This window comes from Euleptes europaea, chromosome 3, assembly GCF_029931775.1.
Source record: "Euleptes europaea isolate rEulEur1 chromosome 3, rEulEur1.hap1, whole genome shotgun sequence".
Lineage (NCBI taxonomy): Eukaryota > Metazoa > Chordata > Lepidosauria > Squamata > Sphaerodactylidae > Euleptes > Euleptes europaea.
In genome coordinates, this window is record NC_079314.1 from 90,869,543 (window position 1) to 90,887,914 (window position 18,372).

At 45.3% G+C, this 18,372-nt stretch overlaps 1 protein-coding gene across 2 annotated transcripts; it reads left to right on the forward strand.

Annotated features, from left to right (window-relative positions):
• Nucleotides 1–4,534: 4,534 nt before the first annotated feature.
• CBX7 (chromobox 7) lies at nucleotides 4,535–14,938 on the forward strand. Of its 2 annotated transcripts, XM_056846458.1 has the most exons (6): nucleotides 4,535–4,671; nucleotides 6,879–6,922; nucleotides 11,647–11,712; nucleotides 12,501–12,567; nucleotides 13,373–13,721; nucleotides 14,771–14,938. In XM_056846458.1, the coding sequence occupies exons 1-6, from the start codon at nucleotides 4,603–4,605 to the stop codon at nucleotides 14,926–14,928; spliced, it is 753 nt and encodes a 250-aa protein (XP_056702436.1). In that variant the 5' UTR covers nucleotides 4,535–4,602; the 3' UTR covers nucleotides 14,929–14,938. The 2 variants fall into 2 exon arrangements, with proteins under 2 accessions (XP_056702436.1, XP_056702437.1); XM_056846459.1 differs by lacking the exon at nucleotides 11,647–11,712.
• The last annotated feature ends 3,434 nt before the right edge of the window (nucleotides 14,939–18,372 follow it).

Here is an 18,372-nt window from a genome sequence, read left to right on the forward strand (position 1 = left end):
CTTGACTGGCAAAACAATAATGGGGTGGAGGATGGACAGTAACATGCCAAACCCTTGAGGCAAGGCTATCTTCCTCCACCCACAGGTCAGGAACTCATGCTACTGCTGTTACAGTAAGTACAAGAAAGGCAGTAAATTAAATTTGTTGAGAAGGAAACAAGTACTGATTTTCATGTTCCAGCTGCAATCTAGAAATTGCTGCAAACCCTCCTATATGGCAGGAAGCCCACAAAGCAGCCATAAATGTTAGAGCTACTCAGCATAGGGAACGCTTGCAAAAACCTGGAGTTTTCATACCAGCAATAGATTCCTAGCAGCATCTTGTGCAAGTACAGGAGCCTTCTGCACAATGGGAAGGAATCCACACAGTGAACAGTTCCCATACATTACAGATACCAATCAAAGCCACACCAAAGGGTTTCTAAGCAGATGACCCTCATGTCCTAATTGGCCTGGAGAGACACCTACCGGTACCACTTGTGAATGTAGAGTGACATCTGGTGGCCACTCAAGAATCCATCAGTAGAACGGTCAAGGATGCTACAGTTGGTTCACTGCAAATGGCTTCAAGAATGCAGCTTTGGAGAGGTGCCAGGACAGCTCTTTACAACATGAAGAGAATAACAGCAGTTATCAGCAGCTGTTGCACAATGATTTCTTGGGGGGCTTTCAAACTAGACATCTGCAGAGAGGCTTGCTCTGTTTTGCTGAACATGGCTGCAACTGGTCCAGAGTGTATTGGGCCACGGATGCATCCTACATTGTGTTGCGCTCAGCTTAACCAGTTGTATTGTGTTTCAGTGGATTTTCATTATTAGGTTGCTTACAAAAAATCCTGACTCTTCAGGATGAGTGGTTTCTGAGCCTATGTAAAGTGCTTTTCCTCCCAAAGAAAAGCAGGTGTTGGGTTAGACAGCCAGACTAGGATCTAACAGCTGGAGGTTCAAATCCCCTATTTTCCATGGAAGCTCGCTGGATGACCTTGGGTTAGTCATTTTCTCTCAGATTAACCTACCTCACAGGATTGTTTTTGTGAGGATAAAATGGAGGAGGGGAAATGTTGTTATAAGCTACTTTGTTTCCCTATTGGGAAGAAAAGCAGGGTAGATCTACCTAAATAAATATCCCCCCAAAAACCCAAAGAGAGCCGGTGGTTAAAGTATTGGACTAGGACCCGGGAAAGCCAGGTTTGAATCCTCACTCGCACCATGGAAGCTTGCTGGGTGACCTTGGGCCAGTCACACACTCTTAGCCCCAACCCTGGCTAGTATATGGATGGGAGACCTCCAAGGAATACCAGGATCATGACATGGAAGTCACACAATGGCAAACCACCTCCTAACATCTCTTTCCTTGAAAACCCTACAGGGTCACCATAAGTCAACTGTGACTTGACAGCAACAAAACCAAAAACCAAGAGTAAAGCTCCCACCAAGCATGGGCAAAATATAGCCAGAGACTAGTCTTTACCTGCCCTGTATGCTATGGATTCTGAACCCCTGTACTTGTGTCTAGGCTTGGTGTTGCATTGCTTGAATAGCCCTCTGAGACGAGACAGAGCAGGTACTCACACAGCTGAGGAAGAGCAGCTCATAGAAGGTCTGGCTGGCTAGTTTGCCTACAAGGGTCTCTCTCTCTCATATACACACTCTCGCTCCAAACGCACCTGCAAAATGGTACGAGTCCTCTCTGAAACCCATTACTCAAGGATGGCACATCATGTAGTAGCTAAGCAAACATACATTACATTAACATTTCACAGCTATCACTAACATAGTCCTATGCAATGCTCGACTATCACTGCTATCATCCCAAACGCAAGCTCTTGTAGTTCTGAGTCAGGAAAAATAATAATTGCTAAGTAAATAAAACTACCTAAGGCTCAACAAGAAGGTGGCATGGATTTCTCAATTAAAAACTGAGTAATTGAGCCTTGAGCAAGTGAGGGGAGGGGGAAAGGAAACAAATATAAGCTGCAGCCCAATGAACACACAGGAAGGCAGGACCTTGAGAAATAATAGACCAATGAGAATAGGTTTCTTTAAAAAAAAAAAACAGTACCGGCTTAAACAACACAAAGCGCGGGCGATGTCATCCCCCTCTCTGACCAACGCTTTGCAAAGTGGATGTTATCATTTTAGTCAGGCTCTTAATAATGACCATAAAGTGGCCTATGCTTAAATGCGGTATATTTTTCCACTCTATCTCCGGGAGATGTAAACAGTGCAGGAACTATCTGATGGTGGGGTTATCACCTTTGCACCCTTACAGAGAAATAGTGAAAGTACAGATGGGAAACGTGACACCTGATGAATTTGTGCCCGCCGCTTAGCCCCACCAGAAAAGCAAAAATCTTGTGGCCCTGATAACATCAATTTAGTTAGGGTTTCCCACTCCGGGTTCAGAAATATCTGGAGATTTGAGGGTGGAGCCTGGACGAGTGGGGTTTAGCAGGGTTATACCTTGGTAGGGTATAATGTCATGCAGTCCAAAGCAGCCATTTTCTCCAGAAGTGGAATAAATGTCTTAAATAAACAAGCAAGCCATTTATGCCGTCTGGAGTTGTAATCCTGAGGATCTCCAGCCCCCACCTGGAGGTTGGCAAGCCAAGGCCTAGAGCCGATGTCATCAGGTGCAGCTGTAACACATGGAAGGGAGCCCAGAGGCAGAGACATTAAGATCGTGCCTCTGCTGTGCATGGGGTCGCCAGAATGGAAAGCCCTTCCTTGCATGAGAATTCTGCACATGGTACCCCTGAATTTCACGGCCTCTCCGCCCTCTTCTAATCTGCAAAACCATTTTCTCTCTCTCTTTCCACATGGTCTGCAAAGGTGGCAGACGTTTCTACAGGTCTCTCCTGCATAAACCATACAATCATACTCGCACTCACATGACACTGGATTAGCTAGCCACTTGTATAGGGGCATGTATTCTTTAGATGAGGTTTTCTATCTTTTATCAACTGCAACAAGAATGTTAACAAACTAAACCTGAATTAACGTAAGTTCTAGTTTTTTGCAATTTACTTCTTGGGAAGACTGAATTTATTGCACTCAATATCTCGCTTCCATGACTGGGCAAACTCTGCTATATTAACCAAATATAAAACCCAATAATAGTTAGCCTTGCCCAGGGCGCAAAAACGACTGGCACGAGCCCTGCGTGCAGAGTATGTACTCAACCGAATGCTAAGAACCCCCACTGGAGCTCTTGTGCATCGCTATCCTGCGTAGGGTGGTCAGGCCCTATTCGCCACTGGCGGGAGATTTGGGGGCGGAGCCTGAGGAGGGCAGGGTTTGGGGAGGGTCTTCAATGCCATAGAGTCCAATGGCCAAAGTGGCCTCTTTCTCCAGGGGAACACTATCGGCGGGAGATCAGTTGTAATAGCAGGAGATGTCCAGCTAGTACCTGGAGGTTGGAGGAAAAAGAGGCTCTGTGCTGTATAGTAATGTTAAAAAACAAAACCAGCACACAAATCTTAATGCAATACAATTATATTAAAAGTGCAAGGTGACAAGTGAATACTTAACTCTAAGATGACAACAAACAAAATATGTACAATATATACACAATTATACAAAGATACAAAATGGACCGATGGATTCTTCTTTCCAAGGCAAGTATATTTTTAGATAATATTGTATTGCAGAATTATCAGCTTAGAAGATAGACAATGAAAGTCCACAATGAAGACAGCCGAATAAGAGGTGAAAGCGAAGGACGCGTCGTCTAGATCAATATTCACGTTTCGCCAAAGGCTTCAACAGCTGATCACAGAAAAATAAAAGTAAACTAGGACAAATTACTCCTATCCACAGAATTCCAACGACCAGAACGGCTCCCAATGAAGTCAAAATTTTGCTGTCACCTTAGAGCGAAGCCTTCCCTTGTCACCTTGCACTTTTAATATAATTGTATTGCATTGAGATTTGCGCGCTGGTTTTGTGTTTTAACAGTACCTGGAGGTCGGCAACCCTAATCCTGCGCGTTTCGTCGCCGAGGAGGCCCGCTTTCCTCAATTCGCAGCTCAGCGCCTAAGATCTTGCAGCGCTGCCTGCGTGTGCGAACGCAACCGCCCCAGGGCCGCTGCGTGTACTGCGCCACCCGGAGCCGACGGCGCGCGAGCCAAGGCTGCGAAACGGCCCAGGCGTTCCAGCGCCTCCCGCCGTCCCTGCCTCCATCCTAGTCCTCCCTCCCTCCCTTTCCGCAGCGAGCGGGACGCTCCAGGCCCAAAGGCCGGCTTCGGAAGCCTCGCGCCCAATAAAGGCCGCGACTCCTCGGGCGCGCGAGCAGGTTGCCGGTGGGAGGAGCCCGCCCGGCCAGGTCCCCGTGCGCTCGCGGCCAGGGGGGCGGGGGCTCGCGCGCGCCTGGGAAAATGTTGCGCAGGTTCTAAAATGGAACGTCGGCGGCGGCGTGATTGAGCGCGCGAGGGGCGGGCGTGTGTGCGAGCGGGAGCAAGTCCAAGCGAGCGTTGCAAAGAACAGCAGCGGGGAAGGAGGAGAGGAGAGGAGAGGAGGGGAGGGGGGAGCCGAAGAGTCCGCGCGGCACGCAGACGGACCCCGCACTGAATCTGGGAACGGCCGCCTCCTCATTTCTCCCTGTATGGAGCTTTCCGCTATCGGGGAGCAGGTGTTTGCGGTGGAGAGCATCAGGAAGAAGCGCATAAGGAAGGTGGGTTCCGTTCTCCTACCCCACTCGCGTTTACTCTCCCGGGCTGCAAGAGGTGTGGGAGGGGGGCCGCGTTCTATTCCTGCACCCCTCTCCTGGGATGTTCATCTGGCATCCTAAGGGGGAGACGCATGGCAGCTCTATGCCTTGTTATGGGGAAGGACTATCTGCCCCATCTTCGTTCCCCTCTGATGATGCAAGAAACCCCCTCTCATCCTATAGCCCCCCTAGCCCATGCCGTGGTGCGAGCAGGGGGGCGTGGTAGGTCGTAGCATCTTCCTGCCGGCAGGGGGTGGCAGTGAAACTTCTGTCAGCCTCAAACCCTTGGAAGGCACGTGCTGGGTTGGCGGTCGTGCTCCAAATGAGGGTGGGAAGGCGCAGGCAGTTACGACGTTGCCACGTGGTAGAGACCACGATTGGTGTGTGACCAAATGTAGTATGACCTCCCCAGGCTAGATCCTTGAAATATGTTGATGTGGTAGTGAGTTGGACAGCCAAGATCACCGATAAGCTGGCTCGCCCCTTAGGAAAAATGGAAGTGGTCCTCCAGAGGTTACTGCCCTGGCAGGGTAAGAGGAGGGAGTTAAATGTGCCACTTAAAATTGGGGAGATGTGGAACTTTAAACGCCATTCTCCATCTACTGGAACTGTTTTCCCGCTTCCCATGTTCCCGCTCCTCAAAGTCACAGTGTAGTGCATGTGGGGGGGAAAAGATCTGGATTATGAATATTAGAAGCTTGGTTAAGTTTAGATAAATGGAGGCACCAAAGGCATTACTGTACTTTTGTTGGATACTGGAAGATCCAAGTTTTCTTCCATTGTCAAACGCTGGTGTTTTGCCTACCCTTATTGAGGCCACTGGTGTTGAGTGTGCAGTTTTAATGCTCCATTTGCCTTTTGGATTGCCGAGGGGCTGTATAATAATATATCCCCTTCTTAAAGGTCAGCTAACCCATCCTTTGCGGTAGAAAATGTAATTATTCGTCTCCTTGCAGAGGAGCTTGTTTTACAACTTGGACATGGAAGAGGAACACTTAATTTTCAGTCTGGTGACTCACGTTTTCCCGAAATGTAAAATTCTATATATCTGCGGGGTGGTGGTGAGGGAGCTGCCCAGTATTTACAACTGTCCCAGGATCCTCTGCGCCTTACGAGGCAACCTTTCCCTGGTTTTAGAAATGTAAACATTTCCATCCAGGAAATGAAGAAGGCATCACTCTTTAAACACGCGCTAGATGATGATAATGGTTTAGCTATCTTAAAGTGCCATCTAAAGCTGAGTTACACCCCTGACTTCAGTTGACTTAAGCGGATGCATCTTTGCTTAGGATAGCATTGTTGAGTCCAGTATCTCCTTGTTACAGCTGTGCACTGTTCTCTGCTTTGCTATGGAAGTACTATTGCAGAGCCAGATCGTATCGTTGCTTCTTGCTAGTTAAAACACACACATTCCCTAATATTACTGGTTTGGTGCGAGGTTTCCCCACTCTGCCTTCCTTACTCCTCTGGGTACGGTGAGAAATGAAGACATTGCTTTAGGGGAGGACCTTCCGATCGTGCTGTTGGGGCACCTGACCTCCTGTCTTAAACTGACTGGGTGAGGAGGTGGGACCAGGTTGGCATCTCATAGCCTGGTTCAGTGGAAGTATACACTTGCACTTCCCCTGGTAACGATCTACACCTTCCCGGGCTGGTCTGACTGATGTGCACAAGAGCCATCCCCGGAGCCCTGTCACTTTCTCTGAGGCTTCATAGTCATGCTCTAGAGCCCATTGTTTTTATCAGATTAGCTCATGCTGTAAGTAGAGGACATACCTTATCGTGCTACAAGGACTTGTGGGTCAGGGAAGAAAAGGAGGGCAGTAAATACTGAGCAAGCCGCGCTACCCAGCAACAGAGTTTCTTAAACAGAGATATTTTGTTAGAATAATCCAAAGGATTATTTTTATTTCTAATAATTCCTCCTTGTCATGGATCTGCATGTAGATAATTCCTTTGGGAGCATTTGGAGAAGGATTTGGAGGGTAAATGCATATATCTGCATGTTCATTAAGGGAGAGGTTTCCATTTTGAAATGCAAGGAAGTGGGTGATGTGATGTGGTTGGCTATGGGGGCGACACGTTCTGCTGACCCAGCTATTTCATTATTCTGTTGTGGGGCTTGGTCAGTTTTTGATCTTGTTTCTCTTTCTTCCCTCTTCCTTCTGTAGGGTAAAGTGGAATACCTGGTGAAATGGAAAGGATGGCCCCCCAAGTAAGTTTTGGGGTATATTTGCAAGCATGTTTGTGCTGAAGGTCTGTTTTCCATGTTCTGTCTTTTCTGTTGGCCCCAATGCTTAAAGGAACACTGTTCTGTACCTATTCTCTCCCTTCCTAGTCCAAACACCGAGTAACTGTGTTCAGTTAATAGGCTCTGATTTCTTAAGTCTCCCCTTGAAATACTTGTCCTCAGGGTGTTGTAGAAAAGTAATTAGTTGATGTGCAAGAGGTTTCTTTCTGTCTAGAACTCTAGGCATTTAAAGTTCAGTCTTCCAAAAAAAAAAAAAAAACCCAAACGTTTACCTTTGGGCTAATCCTGCTGTACTTGATCTTAGCCTCCCTGAGCCTTTTGGACAGTATCCAAATATACATATCCAAATACATCGCGATTACTCCACAGGAGTAACAGTTTTGGAACTACATTGTGGAGCAATAGGCCTCCAGCATCATACTGATATGTATTTAGTTGTGGTGTAGGTTCTCTTCTGCTTTCCCTATCCTGACTTTAGCTGAGGCAGAATCCCTCCAGCAGAGGGTTTAACTTGCAAATTCATTGGAGCATCTGATGTTGCTTAAACATCCACAGAATTTCAGCTTTGTGTTTATAGCTACTTAACACCCTCCCTGGAGGTCCCTGCGCTTCATCAGGGAGCGATTATGCCCTGCCTCTGCAGTGTATATCACGGTGAAAGGTTAATATAGTTGTGAAGTCATTACTATATATTTCTGCCTCTATAAAGAAGGTGTTCCAGTTAATCCAGGCATCTGCATTCTTCTGTCCACATGGATTGCATTGTGGCTAGAGTGGCATATTTAAATACAGGAAGGGACTGGAAGTCTGATTACTTTTGAATCCAGCCCTGGAGTTGTAGGCAGTTTATCTGCAAGGGTAGAACAGTCTATATCAGCCTTCCTGTTCACTCTCAGCCCCCGTCATGTGTGCCAGAAGTGTTCTTGTACTTGGGGAAAGGAAGTTCCCGACTGTACATTCTTTTAGCTGTGTGTACTGTGGTATTGTCCAGCTCATCACCTAAGCATTTCCTGCAAGATGGTTTCAAGTTAAATTTTGGTTTGATTAATTCATTTTGATCTGCTCTGGAGAGTGAAAGACTGCACTGTTGTTTTGTTAGGGCTTGTATCCTGGCTCCCATTATTCTTCAGAAATACTGTGGTGTTCTAGTTTTAACATAGCAGCCAGAAACATCCCTGCCATCAATTTCTTTATTTGATTCCCCTTCTACTCCTTGCCCCTTGAGTTTCCAATTAAAAAACCCTAAAATTACAGGTAAGAGCTCTCACCTTCCTACTTTCCTAGACATACCACAATAAACTGCAAATGTTTGTTCTCTCTGGACTCCGGAATGTATTTCAAAAATGGGTTGACAGGTAATATTTGCATCCTGCCACTGCAGTCTCTGTCCATGGTTTCTGGATATTTAGCAGACCCCTAAAAAGGTACATCATAGCTTATCATTGCTACCCTTGAATTCGGACACATTATTAGTTCGCTTTCCTCTGTCTAGATTTCTGTTGTTGTCTGAGGTGTGTGTCCGTGTCCACTGTGCTCGATTTCCTTCCCAAATATTCTGCTTTCTCCCCTTCAGGAAGGCAGGCAAAATGGTCCCTTGCTGGAGAGCTGCTTGGCCTCTACTTTTCTTTTTCTCCTCCCTTCCTCCCCACCAACCCTTCTGGGTGCCTGTCCAAAAATCTGCCTGCAGGCCCCACCCAGCAAAGCTGGGAGCCAGGGATTTGAAGGGTTATGGCTCTGAGTCAGCTGCTAGCTTGTTTACAACTTGGGTTTGAAGTAGGAGAGGGAGGGGGGGAAGGAGGGAGGAGGCCACGTGACCCGTATTTTCCAGAATGCGTGGTCTGCAGTTCTGCTGCAGTCTGGCCGCTGTGTTTGTGTGTGGCGTGTGTGTATCAGCGTGTGGCGAGAGCGGCACTGTTTTTCTATATGCAGTGTTTTCTCACTGCAGTCGAGCAAGAAGCTGAGCTGCAGAGGAATAGGCAACACCCACAGGGTTTTAAAAAAATTCGAATAAATTCCCTAGCCTCCCCCCTCTTCCTCCAAGAGATTCTCAGCCTCTTTCTCATTCACTGCCTAAAACAGATGCCAAAATCCACTGCAGCAGGAAGGTAGAAAAGAAAACCACCATTTGCTCGATTCGTGTGGGGGGGTTTTTTTTTTTTTTGGCTTGGCTAACTTGCGGCTATTGCTGCATTAGGCTGGAATGAAAAGGGAGAAGGGCGCATGCCCGTGAGAGGGCAGGGCTGAGGGACAGTGGAAGCTGAATAAGAATTAATAACAAGGAAGCTGTGGCTATTTATAACCTTCCCCTGAGAACAGGAAATGGAAGACAGCTTCTTTAAGTAAGTGTATTATTTGCAGTGCTGTTCTAAGCAAAGTTGCTCCTTAGGGTTGCACTGTAAATATGAAACCTAATGTTCGCTAAGCCTCAGGGCAAATTTTAAAAAATTGCATTCATCCTCAAGGCAAGGCATGGGAGGCAAATCCTCATTATTCCCATTTTGTGGATGAAACACTGAGGCTCTGAGATGGTAATGTGCTGAAGGCTACCCAATGAGTCCAGTGCTGTGTTAATACTTGAACCTAGACCAGATCTATCAACTCTTGTTTGTTTTGTCGAAGGCTTTCACGGTCAGAGTTCATTGGTTCTTGTAGGTTATCCAGGCTGTGTAACCGTGGTCTTGGTATTTTCTTTCTTGACGTTTCGCCAGCAGCTGTGGCCGGCATCTTCAGAGGAGTAACACTGAAGGACAGTGTCTCTCAGTGTCAAGTGTGTAGGAAGAGTAATATATAGTCAGAAAGGGGTTGGGTTGAGCTGAATCATTGTCCTGCAAAAAAGTATCAAAGGTAATGTGCTAATCATTGTCCTTCAGTGTTACTCCTCTGAAGATGCCTGCCACAGCTGCTGGCGAAACGTCAGGAAAGAAAATACCAAGACCACTGTCACACAGCCCGGGTAACCTACAAGAACCAATCTTGTTTGTTTGTTAAAAATCATTAACCAATACCCTAGTAAGCCATGATTTAGTATTTTTGCTACAGAAGTCATCCTTTTTTAGGATTTCATTTTTTCCCCTTAAAGCATTGAGAATATCTGTGCATGTATCCCATTCATAGAATTCTCTTCCTTCCATAAAGGGATATAGTTTTTGCCATTTTTCCCTGTAAATATATACACAGACTTTTTCCTTTTGATGCATACTTGTATAATTGCTAGGTGTTTACATTTGAACATACCATGCCCAACTTTCCGAAGCCGCTTTCCAGAGATGGTTATTGCCGCTTTTCTGCCTGTTTACTGTAATGTTTTCAGCATTTCTTCCTAATTCCCTTTATACATGCTTTCTTGTACCCAATGTCTGTATTAATGTATGTTCAAAACCTGTGTGTATATAATACTACTGAAGAAAGGATCTTACAGAAATTCTTTTTTGTTGTGGCAATTACAATGCAGTCCTATGTAGTTATATTAGTCTGAGCCCACTGAATTCAGTGACTCAGTCTGAAGTAACTCTGCACAAGATTGTACTGTTGAGGTGTTTGAACGCACTTTACATATAATTGCATCCCCCCTTTCATAACTCAGTTTGCTGATCAAGCTCTCATTTTCTCCTGTGAACATCATCTTCAAGAAGCAGTACGTCCAATAAGAGCTTTTGTAGGTCTTCAGATGCAATAATAAACATTCAGATTCTGTTAACATTCTTTCTAAAACTCTTTGCCAGCAAATCCCTAATTTGTGGGTATTGAAGGTACTTGGAAAGTTGACCTTGTGTTTATCCCTCTCGTAGCTAAATGTCAAAAATCTATTTTCAGTAAATAGATCAAAGGTCCTTGTTAGATGAGCTTTCTGTTCAGCATTTGAGAGAGCCAATCTCTTGATGAGGAATCTGGGCTATGCTTTGTAGAAACATCTTGGAGGGGCCAGAGAGGAGTGATTTCGTTCATCCATATTGCACAGTCATAATCACGTATGTACCAAAAAAGCTCTCACTAGACAGTGTGGTGACCAGCAGGAGGCTACAAATCATTGCAATAATCTCTTGCTATTCTCTGTACTGCATTTGAATCAGGGCTGTTCACACAATAAAAATATTTGTCAGACCGCTAAACTACAACAAATTTGCATATGAGAAACAATAGTGAAAAAACATGCCCTTTTAGTTTTCACACAAAGCGTGTGTGAGTCAGAGGAGGCATCAGTTTAGAAGAGATGTAGGCCAAGAATAGAATGATGAAGTTGATGTTGGTCAGGAATGATGAGAACTCTGTTTCTAACTATGACATTTTATCCTACTCTTCCTCCAAGGAGCACCTGTGGTGATGTATTGTTTTCTTCACCCTCTCCCATTTTATCCTTGCCGTGACCCTGGAAAGTTAGGTTAGGCTGTGAAATAGTAACTGGCCTGAGGTTACCAAATGAGGTTCACGGCTGAATGGGGATTTGAACTCGGATCTCCCCAATTGTAGTCTGACACAGCACCAAGCTGGTTTTTGTTTGATCCGCTCGTTGCACGTGTTTATTATTTTGCAAAAAGAGCATCAAGGCAAAAATTAACAGTGCTCAGCTGCAGATTGGGTTGTGATCTTCAGCTGATGTGGGAGTAGGTGCCAGAATTTTGGCAATGCTAGTGGAGGCCCAGTTTACTGGAAATTATTTATGATAGATTTCTTTTAATGTTCTCTGTTAGATACAGCACGTGGGAACCAGAGGATCACATTCTTGACCCTCGTCTGGTGATGGCTTATGAAGAGAAGTAAGAGTGTTTCCTCTTTTTCTCTTTTGGGAAGGTTAAAATATCTTGCATCCATCAAACAGGTCTAGTTGGGCTGTATTGGCACACAGATTTTTCTCCTGCCTTGCCGAGGGCAGAATGACTTGTTATGCTAAGTATTCTATAGAGCAGGCTCCTGGTTAAATTGAGGCCCTTGCGCAGTGGTTTAATTATCTGGGATCTTAGCCTAGCTTGTTCCCAGGGCATAATGGTGGCTCACTGACTTGCACATAAAAGGAACAATGATCCTATTCCCAGCTGCCTGGAAATTTTAAGGCTCAAATGATATGTTACTGGAGAGGTACGGACATTGCTAACTCACATCTTCCCAATAATACATAGTTGGAAAAATTGGTTACAATGATGTCCTTCTTTTGGCGTTGCTTGACCTCTGACTCTGTTTCATTGGCTGCCACTTGTGGACAGTGAGGAAATATTAAAGTGGTGATGTGTCATGCTACTTTCTTCCCAGTTACACAATCCTAGGGAAATATAGTGGGAGGGATGATGTAAATTGGTGATACTGTGTTTTCCCATAATATGTGGTTTCATCCTAAAATACCAGTATTTTTGCTGCTTATAATGACAGAGAGCATTCACTATGTAGGGTCTTGATCCTCTTTGTTACGGACCTTTTGAGCTCTACATAAATGATTAGGAAGGTATCCATATAGTAGGTTTTACTACTATACTCTTGTGTACAAAAGGCCTTGTGAGTATACCATGCTGTGTTAACAAATGAAATCTCTAGATATCTTCTGTATTCTCAGGGAAGAACGAGAGCGTGCCTCAGGTTACAGGAAGAGAGGCCCCAAACCGAAGCGCCTTTTGCTGCAGGTAACTACTGTTTGATCTCCTTCCCTACACCCCACAATGGGTCTATTACCTTTTTGGTGGTCAATGACCGTAATCAGTTGAAATTGAATTGGATTGGGTCTATAACCACACATTGGAAGATGGCTTTAAGAACGGCAGTTTCTCTCCAGAACCAAACTCTGTCTTGGTGGGGTCTGAGACTAGAACTCCGAATACCTTTTCCTGCATTGGCATACATTAAGACCAGCACTCATCTGCTTGGGTCAGTTCTCCATTAGAGGTTTTACTTCCATGCAAATAACCCTTAAAATAATTTTTCATCCTGAGCTGTAAAGCACACTGAACTAGTCCTTACATCAGGGTGGGTAAATTATGGTCCAGGGCCCACATCTGGTCAAAGGAAGCTTTCCCTGCAGCCCTCAAGATGCTTTACGGTACATTGGAAGCGTTGGCCCTTGGCCGCAGCATGGAGTAATAGGCTGATGCTGCTGAAACTTGTTAAATACTTCAGGGGCACCTGAAGAGCAGCTGAGTATAAGAGAGGGCCACATTTGGGTTTCCTCCCACTTTTGAGGGCACAGCACCACTTTGAGGGCTGAGAGTTGGATGTTGGCTCTTCCTGTTTCTGGTGTTGCCAGTGCTGGAAACAGAAGTGTCTGTGTTCTACTCGGAGCCCTCAGAAGCGGACAGAAATCTAGCTGTGGCCCTCAGGATGAAAAATTGCCTCATCCCTGCCTTGGAAGATGTTGACATGAGCCACTGCTGGTGTTTATATATGCCCAGGTACATCCCAGACTTTCTATGCTTCCCCCCCTCCCTGTTGCAGAGGCTGTATAGTATGGACTTGAGGAGTGCGCACAAAGGAAAAGAGAAACTCTGCTTTTCTCTGTCACGGAGGTTTGGGGGAGGAGGAAACAACTTGGCGGCAGGGACCAAGGGAGGGCAAGCAGAGCTGTCTGAGAAGAGTGGGGGAGGAGGGGTGCTGCCTTTCCCTCTTCGGAAGCAGAACAAGAACCAGAAGTACTTGCGCCTCTCACGGAAGAAGTTCACCCGCATGTCAAGCCTGGAGAATCGGAATCGCCGCCGGGAGTTTTTCCTGAAGGAACCGATGGCACTAGAGGACAGGCAGACCCCCAATGACTGGGATGAGGCCACACAACCTGCCAACAAAGAGGGTAAGGCTTGATAACATAGCCAACTGTGTCCTTCTAATGTGTGAAGCGGAAAAAGTTCCATTACTAAAGATCTGGACTGTGCTCAAGTTCCATGTTGAGCCCCTTTCAAGTTCTGTAAAGGTTCTCGCCGGACACAGGTCTACCTGCCCCTCCTACCCTCCTCCCTTCAGCAGCTGTCAGTTGCATTCCCCAGCTTCCAGGATTTAATTATTGCCTTCCCTGAAGCTAGAAAGAGGCCGGGCCTAGCAGGCAGCCTTGGTGCTAGGGTTGCCAGGTCCCTCTTCACCACTGGCAGGAGATTTTTGGGGCAGAGCCCGAGGAGGGCGCAGTTTGGGGAGGGGAGGGACTTCAATGCCATAGAGTCCAATTGCCAAAGCGGCCATTTTCTCCAGGTGAACTGATCTCTATCGGCTGGAGATCAGTTGTAATAGCAGGAGATCTCCAGCTAGTACCTGGAGGTTGGCAACCTTACATGGCGCATATTGTGCATATGTTCACTGGATCATTCCAGGCATCATTCTTTACCTACATTGATAGAACTGGGCATATACCGAAGGACTGGGGTATGGCAATAGTGGTTCCCTTTTACAAGAAGGGAAGGAGAGATGACCCTGCAAATTACAGGCCTATTAGTCTACTTAGTGTTATAAGCAAATTGTATGCTAAACATCTTTGTGATAAATTCTCAAGTTGGCTGGACCAGGAGGCCATAATTGTGGAAGAGCAAGCTGGCTTCAGAGAGGGCAGGGTCCACTATAGATCATTGTCTGATCCTCCAGCACTTAATCGAAAAATACTCCTCTAAAGGACCAGTTTCCTTGTATGCTGCCTTCATAGACCTAAAGGCAGCATTTGACTCCATTTCAAGAACTAAACTTTGGGAGAAGCTATAAGGCACATCTATAGACCATGTTGAGTGTGCTAAATTAGGAGTGGTTGGTCTTCTGTGCCATGTGACCAGGGGAAAGAAGCCTCAATTTAGGCCTTGGCTTCTGTGGTGTTCCCCTCCCTTCTCACATGTTGTCGTCTCCCTTCTTTCTCTTCCACAGTGGGCTCAGATACAGCAGAAGGCTCCCTCTCATGGAGCCCAGCCCTCCCCCCAAATGAAGTGACAGTGACAGACATCACAGCAAACTCCATTACCGTGACTTTCAGAGAAGCACAAATGGCAGAGGGCTTCTTCCGAGATCGCAGCATCCCGTTCTGAAACTCAATTTTATTTTGTGGTTTTCTTTTCTTTTTCCACATTTGGGGAATTCCCCCCCCTCCTATGTTTCTAATCAGATTTCCCCCACCCCTTACAGCAGGTGATTTAAGTATATTCTGTTGCAAAATCCGAAAATCTTCCTTCACAGATGTTTACAGAGGATTTTGATTTTGACTGTTGATGCCTCGCTGACTTAATTTCCCCCCCCTCCTCTTTCAAGTACGCAAAAACAACAACAGCAAAGGCCGTGTGGGGGTGCCTGTGTGTGTTTTTCCCCCTCATTTGTTACTATAGATATATATATAGAGAAAGAGTATATAGATATATTACTTGTCTGTTACTGCTTTGTGTGTTTTGGAAACTGAAGCTCTTTTCACTGGCAAAGATGTTTATTTGCGGTGTACTGTAAAAGAATGTGGGAAGGCTTTAAGAGGGGAGGGGACATGTTCTTGGAGGAGAGGGCCTGGGATGCTAGTAAAAATGGATACTAGTCATGATGCATACCTATTCTCTCTAGTATCAGAGGAGCATGCCTATTATATTAGGTACTGTGAGACACAGGCAGGATAATGCTGCTGCAGTTGTCTTGTTCGTGGGTTTCCTAGAGGCACCTAGTTGGCCACTGTTTGAACAGACTGCTGGACTTGGTGGGCCTTGGTCTGATCCAACATGGCCTTTTTAATGTTCTTAATGTCCACTCATTACACAAATAATGGTGAATTGGTAATTGAAATGAGAAGTTGCAAGTCCAGAAATAGGAAAGAGGCCAAATATCCCTGTGTTCTTCTATGTTTCATAGTATATTATTCTTTGCCAGGCCATTTCCCTGGCCAGTTGCTTTTCCTGAGATATTTGTGGACTCTCCTGCTTCCCGCAAGTGGTCTTTGTTTCATGCTCCCTCCCTTATCAGTACTGTACTTGATGTGGCCTACAGGTGTCCATAGTGCTTCCGCAAATGCTGCAGTTTGGAAGATAACACATAGATGCCCTGGTCTGATTGATTGTGCGCTCAGTGAGGACACCTACATTGGTGCTTTCCCCACTCACGGTTTCTGTTAAATGGGAATGCAAAAAGCCGTACTGCCCCAATTAGGTGTATTCACGTTGCCCTCGCTCATCTGGTGTGTAGACTAGTGGTTTTCAAACTCATAGGAAATTTATGGCTACCTGGAAGATTAGCAGGAGTTTCTCAGTGTGTATCATTACCCATCTGTCCCTGCAATACACAAGGCAATGAGTATGTTGTGGAATGTCCTAGTGGTCCTACTTGGTGTATGTGGAGCTATAGTGAGGCTCGACAGGACTGGCTGTTGCCCGTTCTGAGTTTATAGTGTGCTGCATAATCGTTTGCCACACCCAGGAATTCTACGGCAGACACGCGGTATCAGATTAACTGGATGTGGAAAGGGTTCTCTGTGAGCGTAAAGTTTGAAATCCACTTGTGTAGGCTGTCAATTCAGTAATGTGTATCTGTATGCTGGAAGGTGGAGGAGCCTCAAGGCAGTGTGGACTGTGGGCATTGGATGCACATTAGAAAATTGTGTGGTGCATACCTGAAAACCAGCTGGCACACATGGTACCTAAAGAAAAGCAGATATTATTTCCACCAGCCAGCTAATGGAGTAATGTCTAAATACTGTGCCACTGCAGTTAGCAGCTAATGAATGATAGCTTTACGTATCTTTCTCCTATTGTCTTTGGGTTCATAAGCCTTGACTAAAGATAAAGTTGTTCAGCAACTGTAATTCTCTGTGTGTAAATAATTGGAAGATTTTTGTGCTTAAGTGGCTGCCTCTTCAACCAGTCCTGCTGAACATATCATCCTGTTGTTGTTGTGATGGTGTTGTGCATACAACTGAAAGGTTCTTTGAACTCACCTTTGTCAGGAATCTCTCCTTTTAAAAAAAATACCGAGCTCAGGATGAATAAGAGACAGCGCACGTTCAAGCTGCTGGGAACGTTGCTGTTGAGTTTTATTGTGGGAGGGGGATATTGCTCTTCTCCATGAAATGTGTTTCGTACATCTGGGGAGTTACAGCTCTTTTTATGGGATGAGACTGGGGATTGGGAGACTTTTTGTGTGGGCAGAAGAACTTTAGCTGTTGGCTGAGAGCGTAGACCTGGACCATGGGTTGAAATGGACACTGGCCAGTTCATCCTGTCTGGTCAAAGTAAGGCGTCAGAAATGCTGGCAGAAGTGGAGTGCAATTATGAGAGACTTGTAAACTTCTGCTTCGAATTGACCCTTGAAGGAATATGCTTTCACTGATGATATTCTGCCAGTTGTATTGTAGCCTTGGTTACTCTTGATCTTATACCAAGTGAGGGTGTCTTTTCTGTGAAGATTGCAAAATCTTTGCCAAGGAGAAGCTGCTTGTAGTTCCACAGAGCCTTGTCTTGCCCTTAAATGCCTTGAGATTTGTGCTGGACTTCTTGTGATTTTTAAAAAAAAGGAATTGTATCGTCAAACTGTACAGTTACTTTCTTGTGTATTTGTGCTTCTTTTTAAGTTGACTTAAGCAATCGAGAACTTAAGAAAACGTAACTTCTTGTGGAAATTGCAGGCAAGAAAGTTGGAACAAGGGCTGCAATCCTAACCATAAATACATAGGAGTAAATCCCACTGAAATTAATGGGATTGGTTTCTGAGTAAAAATGCTTAGGAATGGAGTAAAAAAAAGCAATGGGTCGTACGATGTTGGGATGCATGTTTGACTTCTTCCACTTGTTTTACTGACCTCAGCCTTCCTGCCAACAAAAATTAATTCCCACACCCCACCCCAACTGTATGTTTTCTGAAACTCTGTTCTTCTAGAGCTTTATAAAAGCGGATCTTAACATTCTGTGGAGAGTCTGTCCAATCTGCTTGCAGGCTTTTTCTTTTTTTCTTTCTATTTTTCTTATTCTTTTTGCTGCAAAGTTGCAGTTCTGATTGAGAAATTTAATATGGCGAATTTGGAGACAATCCAGTATCTAATATGGCCAATTTGGAGACAATATCTGTCTCACAAAGAGCAGTCATTTTTCTGTGGATTGTCCTCTTCATACTAAAGGCAATTTGATTTCTTGTGGACTGGGTGGGAGAAGATTTCTAGGATTCCTTGAAATCTTTTCTGATGGATTCTGGTACATCTCCAAGAGATAGGATAACGTCCTGGTTATCTGGATTCCTCACTGTAAATGTTTCTTCCACAAGGTTAGCGATGCAAGATGTTGGCCCTGTACTGAGCTCCATTAAGGAAGAAAACAAGTATCATTGTTCAGTGGTGTGAACATCTGCTTTGCGTGCAGAAGGTCCTGGGGTTCTGTTTTCATAAATCTCCAGTGAAAGGATCATGGGTAGTAGGTGTTGGGGAAGAACTTTCTGTGCATGAGACCTTGGAGAGCATCGGTCAGTCAAAGTAGATAATTCTCTGCTAGACGGACTTATGATCCGACCCTGTT